Source organism: Lygodium microphyllum, chromosome 2, assembly GCF_053477565.2.
Source record: "Lygodium microphyllum isolate KBCC chromosome 2, Lygodium_microphyllum_v1.1.10, whole genome shotgun sequence".
Taxonomy (NCBI): Eukaryota; Viridiplantae; Streptophyta; class Polypodiopsida; order Schizaeales; family Lygodiaceae; genus Lygodium; species Lygodium microphyllum.
In genome coordinates this window covers 13,365,183-13,375,590 of record NC_141136.1, presented here as the reverse complement: position 1 = coordinate 13,375,590, position 10,408 = coordinate 13,365,183, and the positions used below count along the sequence as shown (strand labels likewise).

At 41.3% G+C, this 10,408-nt stretch overlaps 1 protein-coding gene and 1 pseudogene across 1 annotated transcript in view; one reads left to right on the top strand and one right to left on the bottom strand.

Annotated features, from left to right (window-relative positions):
- Positions 1 to 1,295: 1,295 nt before the first annotated feature.
- The window catches only part of LOC148039496 (DUF309 domain protein), a 35,972-nt gene continuing 26,859 nt past the window's right edge, over positions 1,296 to 10,408 (bottom strand). Inside the window, exons 2-3 of the mRNA XM_087690327.1 lie at positions 2,177 to 2,324; positions 1,296 to 1,776 (exon numbers count right to left, since the gene is read on the bottom strand). Coding sequence (XP_087546453.1) covers positions 1,538 to 1,776; positions 2,177 to 2,324 — 387 coding nt within the window. The 3' untranslated portion in view covers positions 1,296 to 1,537. The remainder of the gene's footprint in view (positions 1,777 to 2,176; positions 2,325 to 10,408) is intronic.
- LOC148039497 (uncharacterized) lies at positions 4,159 to 10,274 on the top strand (annotated as a pseudogene).

Sequence of the window (10,408 nt, the reverse complement as noted above, 5' to 3'; positions counted from 1 at the left end):
CCTGTAAGGTTCAAAGTCGTTACTAAGCTTAAGAGACTTCTCCATTGACAATTGGATCATTTTCAACATGTTGTTTTCCCTAGGGAGAATTTACTTGCTTGGCATACAACAATTTCTTCTACTTCTCTATCGTGACTCTTGTTTTTCTCATGTGATTAATATAATTACCCATTATGAGAGTGAGAGAGAGAGAGAGAGAGAGAAGAACATGGGCAAATAAGCATAGCTCAATCACTAGATTGAACACACATTGACCTCTCGAGTTCGATTCCTACATGCATAGAGTCTAGTGATGCATATAACTTAGTTTGTGTGCATTCAAATTTTCAATTATCTTCCTACTTAGTACAATTTTGGATTCCTTCATACTTGGTACAAATTTGGATTCACACAATCGTGTTATTGTATTCGTAATTTATTGCATTGGATGATCGTGTCATTTATTTCCTAAGCATTTGAAGGACAATTTTATGTCCTACAGTGTTTCCACACTAGTGTTGAACACCCAGAGTCCCTGAACACAAGTCCGAAGGCTAACAAAGCAAAGATGAAGTGAGCCATGTTGTGAGCTATCGCTTGTACTTGGAGTAAGTGTAGCACACCTCACTATAGACTCGATAATGGGGCAAGGTTTAAAGGGTGATTGCGTCTGCACATCTATAGATTCGTACATGGGCGCATGCTTATCCTCCTCGACATCATGTTGAAGTATGTTTGGAAGCTCATTAGACTGATTTCATGGTGAAGACAGCCCTCTCGAGTGCGTTTTTTGATCCTCATCTTTGTCCAATGCTATAATAATCAAGGGCATAAAGAGCACAATTTAGCACTAGCTCCAGTTTTCGGGTACAAGCTCAAGCCAGAAACACAGACATGCTCAATCAAAAAGACCCGATCTCTCATATCTTGCTTTGCTTGAGATGCCTTGTCCTGAACTCTAGTCTAGAAGGTTTCCTGCCAATTAGATAAGAGCGTTTGACATCTTACTGTCTACTATTCTGATCATGCAAATATGTGATATCCTGTAGCATTCAATTGATGTGAAACCAGCTATTCCAGGTGTAGAGGCAGACACAAGCTCAAGCTAGACAAACAACCAACATGCTTGATAAAAAGACCAATCCCTAACATCTTGCTTTGCTTGAGACGTGTTTGGATGGACTTCTAGTCTCCAAATTTCCCTGTCGTTAGGTGGAAAGTTTTAGCATCTCACTGTCTATTATCATGCTGCAAACACGTTAATATGCAATCTCAGTAAATAGGACTAAAGAAACATGGAAACCATAAGAAGGTCAACTACTAGCTCTTGCCAATGATGTGACGTCTACATGTGCCATAAAGAGATCCGAACCTTTATGTTCATTGGAAATCTAGGAAGCATTTAGTAAGAGAGGCTGGTTTGTATAGCTTCATCAGCACATGGGAAGAAATTTAGGAAGCATTGTGGTAAGAGATAATGTTTTGTATAGCTTCATCAACACATGGGAAGAAATGTTATACTGCAACTATTAGCTTCAAATATACATCATACTGTATGTTATTTCAATTTCCGTAGATCATCCATACTTACATTCAGCAATGGCACTCTTACTTTCAGAGCAGGATCAAGATGGTCCTGAGACTCCAGAGCTTCAGGACCCTGAGCAATGAAATAAATGAACATTTGATTGTCACTGTCCCTCTGTATCTCATACAAAGACTGTCCGGCAGCAAAATTCCCAAGTAACTTATAAGACTGCTCGGATCCATCCATAGTTATACAAAGGTCCTCTGCACCTGATCAGGTGAGACAGTAATTAGAAACAGAAAAAGGGCATGCCAAAGTTCAAAGTCCATTCACAAATCCTATTGAGAACAAGTCCTCGAAAACAAGTCATCTCGGATGCAAAACTAATAGAAAGTTTATCAAAGTACAAGTCCACCTTTATAAAAAATCACAAACAAAGCCTCAAGAAAACTCTGAGATGGAAATGGTCTATGTGCTCTTGTGGTTTCAGTACAGCCATACTAGTCTATGTTACCTAAAATATAAAAGTGAAAGGTGGCTTAAATGGCAGTAAACACTCCAGTACCTTTGCCCTATTTCTGTCTAGCTTTTCATAAATGTAGTCTTCCATGACTCTAAATTCAGAGAAAATTTTCCAAACATTTTTCACATAGGGTATTGGCAACTCACAAGCTGCATACTCCAGCTGAGTGTCATAAATGTACTGTAAAACTTCTGTCATTTCTTGCTGAAATTGCTGGAACGGGCCTTCATTAAATCTTTGCCTACAAAGCTTTGCCAAACCCTCTCCCAACTCAGCCATTGCTCCTTTGTGATTCTGGAACATCAAATGACTACACAAACAAATTTAAAATCTTTATATATATTCAAAAGTATTTATGATCAAGGGTGTCCATCATGGACAGCATTCTATCAACAAAGACGAGCTGGCATTATTCTTAAAAAGACTACAAGACATTAAGATAATAGAACTTCAGGTAGATTATTAGCAGCAATACAAGTGACCAATTATTTCAGGCATTGTTTTTGCCATGAAAACTTTACACCCATTCTGCACTTACACTCACCACAAGAACATTCTGTTAGAATTTACCAATTCTATGGGCAGCGCCCAATGTAATTTGTGTGGTGTGGACACTTATTAAAGAGTCAATGTAAGGTGTGTACACCTAGTGTCTTAGAAACTAAAAGCAGTGACACTAGGCTCTAGAGTAAAATAAACCTAACTCTAGTTAGTTGGTGGAAGGCTGGTTAGGTCAACCCTTGACCTAAACATAAGTTATACTTTCACTCTATCTTTCATTCAAGCAAGTACACTCTACTCTTTTTAGTTCAGCTCACTCTCTTTCTGTCATTGTCTCTCCTCTCTCTCCATAGCTAGCTGCCATTTTCAAACATTTGGTATCAAAGCAACTCGTATGCGCGGATTCCATTCAGCCACCGTCAGCTGGTGCCATCCCGCCCAAGGTCCTACTGCTGCCAGCTTGGTTCTCAGCTCGAGGAAGAGTTTTCAGCTGCTGTGAGGTGCTGCTGAAGTAGAGGAGGAGCTATAGTTGAGCCATCTCTTGTCTACTCCAGATATGTCCAGTTCAGCCATCAGCTCCAAATCTGTACATTTGCTCGAGATCTGTCCAGCTCGGTCATCTGCTCCAGATCTGCAGTTTTCAGCCTGCGTGCAACCCTACACGCAGTCCAACGTGCAGTCCCACACGCAGTCTTGCACGCATCCCGAGGAGCTGGTGTTTTGGAAGAGCTGCTGCTGTTTTCAGCTCTGCCTGCCATTTTCTCAGCTCTACCCGCCATTTTCTCAGTCCTGCCCGTCAATTTCTGCAAACCCTAAAAAGTGCAAAAACCCTAAATTTCAGATTCGGGGTTTTCTCAAAATTTCTGGAATTTCCAGTCTATTTCAAACATCTCTTCTTGAATCTAAGCTTATGCTGCCCAAAAATTTGGGACTTTTGCTAATTTTTGCTCTTGGAGTTTGAATTTATAACCAATTCGAAGAAATTTCTCAATTCTTGAACATTCCCACCAAAAATGTGGGGATTTTGCCTTATTGGAAGCGCTTTGTGCAAATTGTTACCAAACTCATACACATTGCGCAATTCCTTTCACATTGGCTCAAGAAAATATGGGCTTTTCAATTTTTTGGATCCGGCACACATCACAAGGCAGATTTCAGTTGCTATTCACTACTAACACGCATCCCGAGGCGACATTTCTACAGAAATTCCAACTGTAAGATACAAATTCTTCAATTTCTTTGGAATTTTAGAAAGAAATTTGAGGCTTTTTCCCAACACGCACTCCAAGGTAAGCAACAAGCAGTACAGCAATATTTAATTGCTGTTGCAGTCAGATTGGGCAAAGAATTTTGAAAAAATTCAATAGATCTTGGTAAAAATCAATATTAAGTTGCTGTATTTTGTACTTTTGTGGGCACACATTTCGAGGCGGGTGTGGTACAGCAATATAGTGCTGTAATTTACTGGCTGAGTGTTGATTTGGTGGCATTGTGCACACTTTGGCATTTGAGTGACAATTTGGTACTCGTTTCTTAATCCCATGGAGGATTTTGGTACTCTAAGGAGTATACTCTATACTTCAGCATTGAAGTATTTGGCTGCAGATTTTTGTCTATCATTGATAGCATGGCACGTCAGGGGAATAATGATCAGAGCAACATCCTTGGTGTCCTCACTCAGGAGGACAAACTTGATGGCTTAAACTACCCACTATGGAGTTTTATGGTCCGTAACCTTCTTGTGGCGAAGGACTTGTGGGACTATGTTACAGGTGATTTGCAGCAACCAGGAGGTCTTGCACCTCAGACACCTCAGCGTAACGCTCGAGAACAAGTTACTGGTGCTACTGCTGGTGGTATTGGTGCTGCTACTACTGCTGCCCCTCCTCTCCCTCCTTTGGAAATGGGACTCAAAAGATGCACAGGCACTTTCTTTGATTGCCTTGTCAGTGAAAAGGGCAATTATTCCACACATTCGGTCTTGTAAGACCTCAAAATCAGCATGGGATGTACTTGAGCATATGTTTGCAGCACGCAATGAGGCCAAGATATCCTATCTCCGCAGAGAGTTGGCCAATGTGACCATGGATGAAGGTGATAGCATGACAGAGCACCTTACTCAAATACACGATTTGCATGAGCAGCTACTCAATGTTGATGAGGTCATTCAAGATGCTGAATTGGAAAACATCGCATTGAACTCTCTTCTAGAGTCATATCTTGGTTTCAACACCTCTTTGATGTTGTCTTTGAGGAGGGACAGCAACCCCTTACATTTGTGGAGTTGGAAGGCCTTTTGCTACAAGAGGAACAGACTCGGAAGAATGTGGCATTGCATTCAGGTGATGTGGCTATGCTTTCAAGGACAAAGGAAAAGTCAAGCAAAATGTAAAAATCAGCAAAAGGGAGATGTTGGACAGCCATCAAATAAGGTTGTCCAAGACACAGAAAAGGCTAAAAAGAAGGGGGAATGCCATTATTGCAAGAAGCCCGGTCACTATCGATGAATGCAGAAAAAGATTGGCCAAAGACAAGAAAAAGAACTCCAGTTTGGCTGTCTGAGAAACATTAGCCAGCAAATCTATTGATGATGATACTTCGGCCAACTTTGTAGAGGAGGACTATGCATTTCTCACATGCAGTTATGATTCTTCAATGGTTGATTCAACATTTAATACTGCTAAAACGCAGCAAACATGGTATTTTAACAATGGGACGTCAAAGCACATCATTTCCAAGAAGTGTTTTACCTCTTTGCATTCAGCCCCTACTGGGAAGCGTGTTACATGTGAGAACAGTAGCAGTTATGATGTATGTGGTATTGGGACAGTCACTATTACTGCTACAAATGGTTGTGATTTCATGCTTCTAGATATCTTGTTTGTACCTGGCATTACAAAGACCTTGTTGTCTATCTCAACTTTTAATAAGCATGGCTTTCAGGTCATCTTTGAGGATGACAAATGCATTGTTAGAGACAGAGAGATGGATTATGTACTTAGACTGTCTGGCACCCTGCATAAGGGTCTATTTTTGTTGGATATATATGACAGACAGTCTCACGATGCTTTAGCAGTCACTACTCTTTCCCCCGCTATGCAAAATGCGGAGCTATGGCATGCCTGCTATGGACACATGAGCTTTGGGAGTTTGATGATCCTTCAGAGGCGTCATATAGTAGATGCATTGCCTCCAATGGAGACTCCACCTCCTCATGCATGTGAGAGATGTATTTTGGGCAAGATGCATAGGTTTGCCTTCAAAAAGGATAGTACAGTGCATGTTGTCCGAAAAATATAGCTTATTCACTTTGATGTTTGTGGTCCCATGAGGACACGTGCACAGTCATCATGGGACCTTTGTTACATTTATTGATGACTACTCTCGGTATACATGGTGTATGGACTGAAGGCAAAATCCGATGTGTTCATGCATTTCAAACATCTTGTTGCAAAGCTTGAGTTGAAACTGACTTAAAAGTGCAAGACACTTCACACAAATAGAGGGGGGGAGTACACGTCTCGTGCTTTTGAGACATATTTGCTTGATCATCTTAGTTTCCAGAAACGGCGTTTCTCGTGCCCAGAAATGAGATGGCCGTTTCTAGCCGTTTCCGTTTCTGAGAAACGGCGTTTCTACCAGACAGGGGATGGGGAGGGTAAAACCCCCAAAACAGGCTGCGTTTCTTAGTCACCTGCATATTTCATCTCTCCCCCTGCTCGTTTTGGACTCTCCTACTGCTGCACCTGCTCGAACTGAAGCAATCATGCCTGAACTACTGCACATCAGCCCGTGGTCACTCAGTAACGCTGAAAGCTCTCTTCTCGAAAGATAATCTTCAGCTGTGAACATTCAGCTTGTTTTCCTGTATATTTCAGACCTGAATGTCTGCAATTTTCAGCCAAGATATATGAAATTTTTTGTCTTGCCAGTTGTGTGTGCACTATTTCAACCTTGTGTGTCATTTGTTTGTGAACATTCAGCCTGCTTCATGCAGATTTCAGACCTGAATGACTGCGATAATCAATTTTCAGCCAAGATATATGAAATTTTTTATCCTGCCAGTTGTGTGCACACTATTTCAGCCTTGTGTCATTTGTTTGTGAACATCCAGCCTGTTTTATGCAGATTTCAGACCTGAATGTCTGCAATAATCAATTTTCAGCCAAGATATATGAAATTTTTTGTTATGCCAGTTGTGTGCACACATTTCAGCCTTATGTCATTTGTTTGTGAACATTCAGCCTGTTTTCATGGCACATGTAGATTTCAAAACTAGCTTTTTGCAATTTTCAGCCAAAATATAAGAAAATTTTTGTCGTGCCAGCCATGTGCACATTATTTCAGCCTTATGTGTTATTTGTTTGATGTTTGGACAGCTTGCGGCCAAGAAAATACTCGTGATTTTAATTGGCGCCATGTTACTCTCATAACCTCATATGAGGAGTCAGGTGGATCTAAAAAGTGGAAATATATTTATTGTGGCATAGTGAAAACAGGGAGTGTCACTAGGGTCAAAGACCATCTTGCTCATATGCCAAGAAGAGACAACTCCATGTGCGAATGTGCCAAGAGATGTAAAGCTTTCTCTTGATTTATGGAGGAGGCAACGGCTTGGTCTTCCAACAGTTGGTGCAGAACAGGACCAAGACTTAGCCATAGCTCAGCAACAAGAGGGTAGCACAAGTGTGGTTGGACCGTCAAAGAGAAGTAGAGCTGCATCAAATCATGTTGCAAGTGCATCCGCTTCAACCTCGGTCTCTGATTCACGTGCAACGAGGACTCCTTTGCCTCGGCCTGATGTTTCAGGTGCTCCTAGAGGTTCATTATAGAGGGCTAGCATACATGCTGCTATGCAAAAGCAAGCCATAGCTAAGGCAACTCGAGAGTTGATGAGATTGTTCATTAGATGTGCTATTCCCTTCCATGTGGCTAAAACAAAGCAATGGAGGCGAACCATAAAAGCCATCAGCCGCATTGGATGTGAATGGGAGGGCCCATCCTCAGAGGCACTACGCACACGGGAGCTCAAGAAGGAAAAGGCATGCATTGAGGTTCAATTAGGGCCATTGAAAGATGCATGGAAGAAGTATGGGTGCATCGTTTTGTGTGATGGATGGTCTAACACCCGTAGGAGAAATGTGTATAATGTCATGGTCTCATGATATAAGGGCACTATGTTTGTGAAGGCCATTGATGCCTCTTTGCCAGGCCTTGTAGTGACAGGTGCATTTATATGGCAGCATTTGCAGTATGTCATCTTGAAAATCGAGCCTGAATATGTTATGCAGGTTGTGAACGATAATGAAAGCAATTGTGTCTCCATGGGCAGTATGTTAGAGGAGGAGTTTCCAAGCATTGTATGGACACCATGTGCTTCTCATTCCATTGATCTTTTTATTGAGAATATAGGCAAAATTCAATGGGTTGAGGCCATATACAGCACGGCCACAAGTGTGGTCAATTTTGTGAGGAAACCCAAGGTTCTTACCATATTTCGCTCATTTAGCCACCTTGAGCTCTTAAAACCCTCCACCACCAGATTTGCCTACATCTTCATTGTGCTTGAGAGATTGGTGCGCATTCGCAAGGAGTTGGTGCGCACTATATAGTCTCATGAGTTCATGCAGTGGGATGCGTATGATTATCCAAAGACCATGGCATTTTGGTGCAATGTCATGAATGATACTTGATGGAAAGATGTGGAGGCTATGGTGAGAACTCTCAATCCTATCTACACAGTGCTACGCATTACCGATATGGAGGGTAGCACTATGGGTCTTCTTTATGAGTATATGGATACGATAGGAGAGGCTCTAAAAAAATAACTTTTTGCCCTCGGACAAGTAACTCTTGAGTCTTTATTTTACAAATTGATATTGTATGTGTGAATTTTGAAATTTGAATAACTATTCTTAAGACTTGAATTGACATTTCTTCAATGTTGACATCTTAAGGACTGCTCAAATCGTAGCTGTGTGGGAGAGGAGATAGAATTGGTTTCATAGACCAATTCATGCAATCGCCCATATCTTGCATCCTCTTTGGCGAGATGATGAGCAGAGTGAGTGTGAGGAGCTAGAGGAGAAATTCATGGAGAATATGACAAAGGTGACAGGTGGCGATGTGTCAATGCTTCAAAGGATTGAGGATGATCTTTTGACATTCCGCAATGAGAGCTTGCATTTTGGTAGAGAGACTACGAAGTTGAGAGAGACTCAACTTCAGCATGTCTCATGGTGGGAAAAGTATGAAAATTGTGCACCCACATTGGTAATTTGCAACACCCCAAGATTTCTTTTAATAATTATACATAATCACATATTTGTAATTTATTATCACTGGCATTCACTGTAAAAATTACACGGCGCATCAAACAAAATCTAAGAAAGAGATAGAGATAGAGAGTACACAACAGATAAGAGGAGAATTAGAAAATTTCTTTAGCTCCAAACAACTGATACAGAGATGGCTCTGTCCACACGTGCGCTTCCACAGTGAAGCTTACATGGCGATCTAGACAAAAGATAGGTGAAGAGCTTAAGGCTAGCTGGAACAACTCTGACTGGGTGAAAGATAGATGATCAATGGTTGTGAAGGGGTTTAGCTTTTATAGCCTGTGAAGACAGTTAGGTCGGCATGACCGACCTACCATATAAGCCTCCACTAGTCAGCCAGGGAATATTTCCCAGGGGCCACTTCCGCAGCCCCCGGACCCCAAAATAGGGATCCCTTTTAACTCCCTTACCCCGCAACTCGATGCAAAGTGCCTTGAGTTGCTACCAGCTTAACTACTCAGTCCAACTCAATGATTAGACCCACAATGGTCACCTTTTTGCCATCCAATCACATAGACCTCATCTAATATACAAGTCAGGACTCAACCAATGTCCGGACCTCACATTTGGCTTCTCCTCATAATGGGGGCCTTACAACTTTGAGCACCATGGATCATTGGTGGCACCTTATGAGGGTGGGGTATTGAGCATATCTAACATTCACTGCATAGTTTGATTCTTGAAAGTTGAATCTTAGATTCTTATGGCTCCGTTTGTGTTTCTATTTGAATGATGATTTATAGAAACGCATTGCTATACGGGTTCTCTCCCAAGATTGTAGCTCATGCCCTTGTGAGAGAAATTGGAGTACTTGGGTCCTTTTCCATATAAAGAAAAGGAATAAACTTACCACTACTCAATTAAAGAGGTTGGTCTTTCGCCATTGAAATCTCCAATTGCTTGAGAAAAACCATATTCATCCGAAGCTTGCGCAGGTGATTATATTTATATTTTGCTAATAGCTTATGGTCTTTGAAGTTTGACTCTTAAATGTCAACTCTAGAATCTAAAGATGATAACTTTTTTAAATATCTATGTCAAATAAACAAAGGTAAATATTGGCAAGATCGACATAGAGAAGGTGAGGTTTGTTCCAGACATCACTCTAGAGGAGCAGGACATATATACCATGCTCTACCAGGAGATGATAGCCCCGAGCCGTACCATGCGCAACAGGACTGTTGCACAACGTCAAAGAGCTATAGATGGAGCTAGCACTTTAACTGCTCTAGCAAATTCTCTAGCAGATTCAGGGGCTTCTGATAGTTCTGGCTCATCAGCTGATGTGGATAGCGATAAGCCAGAGGAGAATCAGGATGACAACACCTCTATTGGCTTAGATGATGTTGCTACATATACTTCAGCCTTGAGCCTTGATTTTATCGTTGATGTTGAGCATTGTTGACAGTTGTCAGTTGCTTATGTTTTTTCCCATGGCTGGCCAGTGGCCGTTGTTTGAACTTTGAAGTTATCAATTCTTTGAGATCTCATAGATCTATTATCTTACTTTGATATTTGACTCTTGAGACATGTCACGAC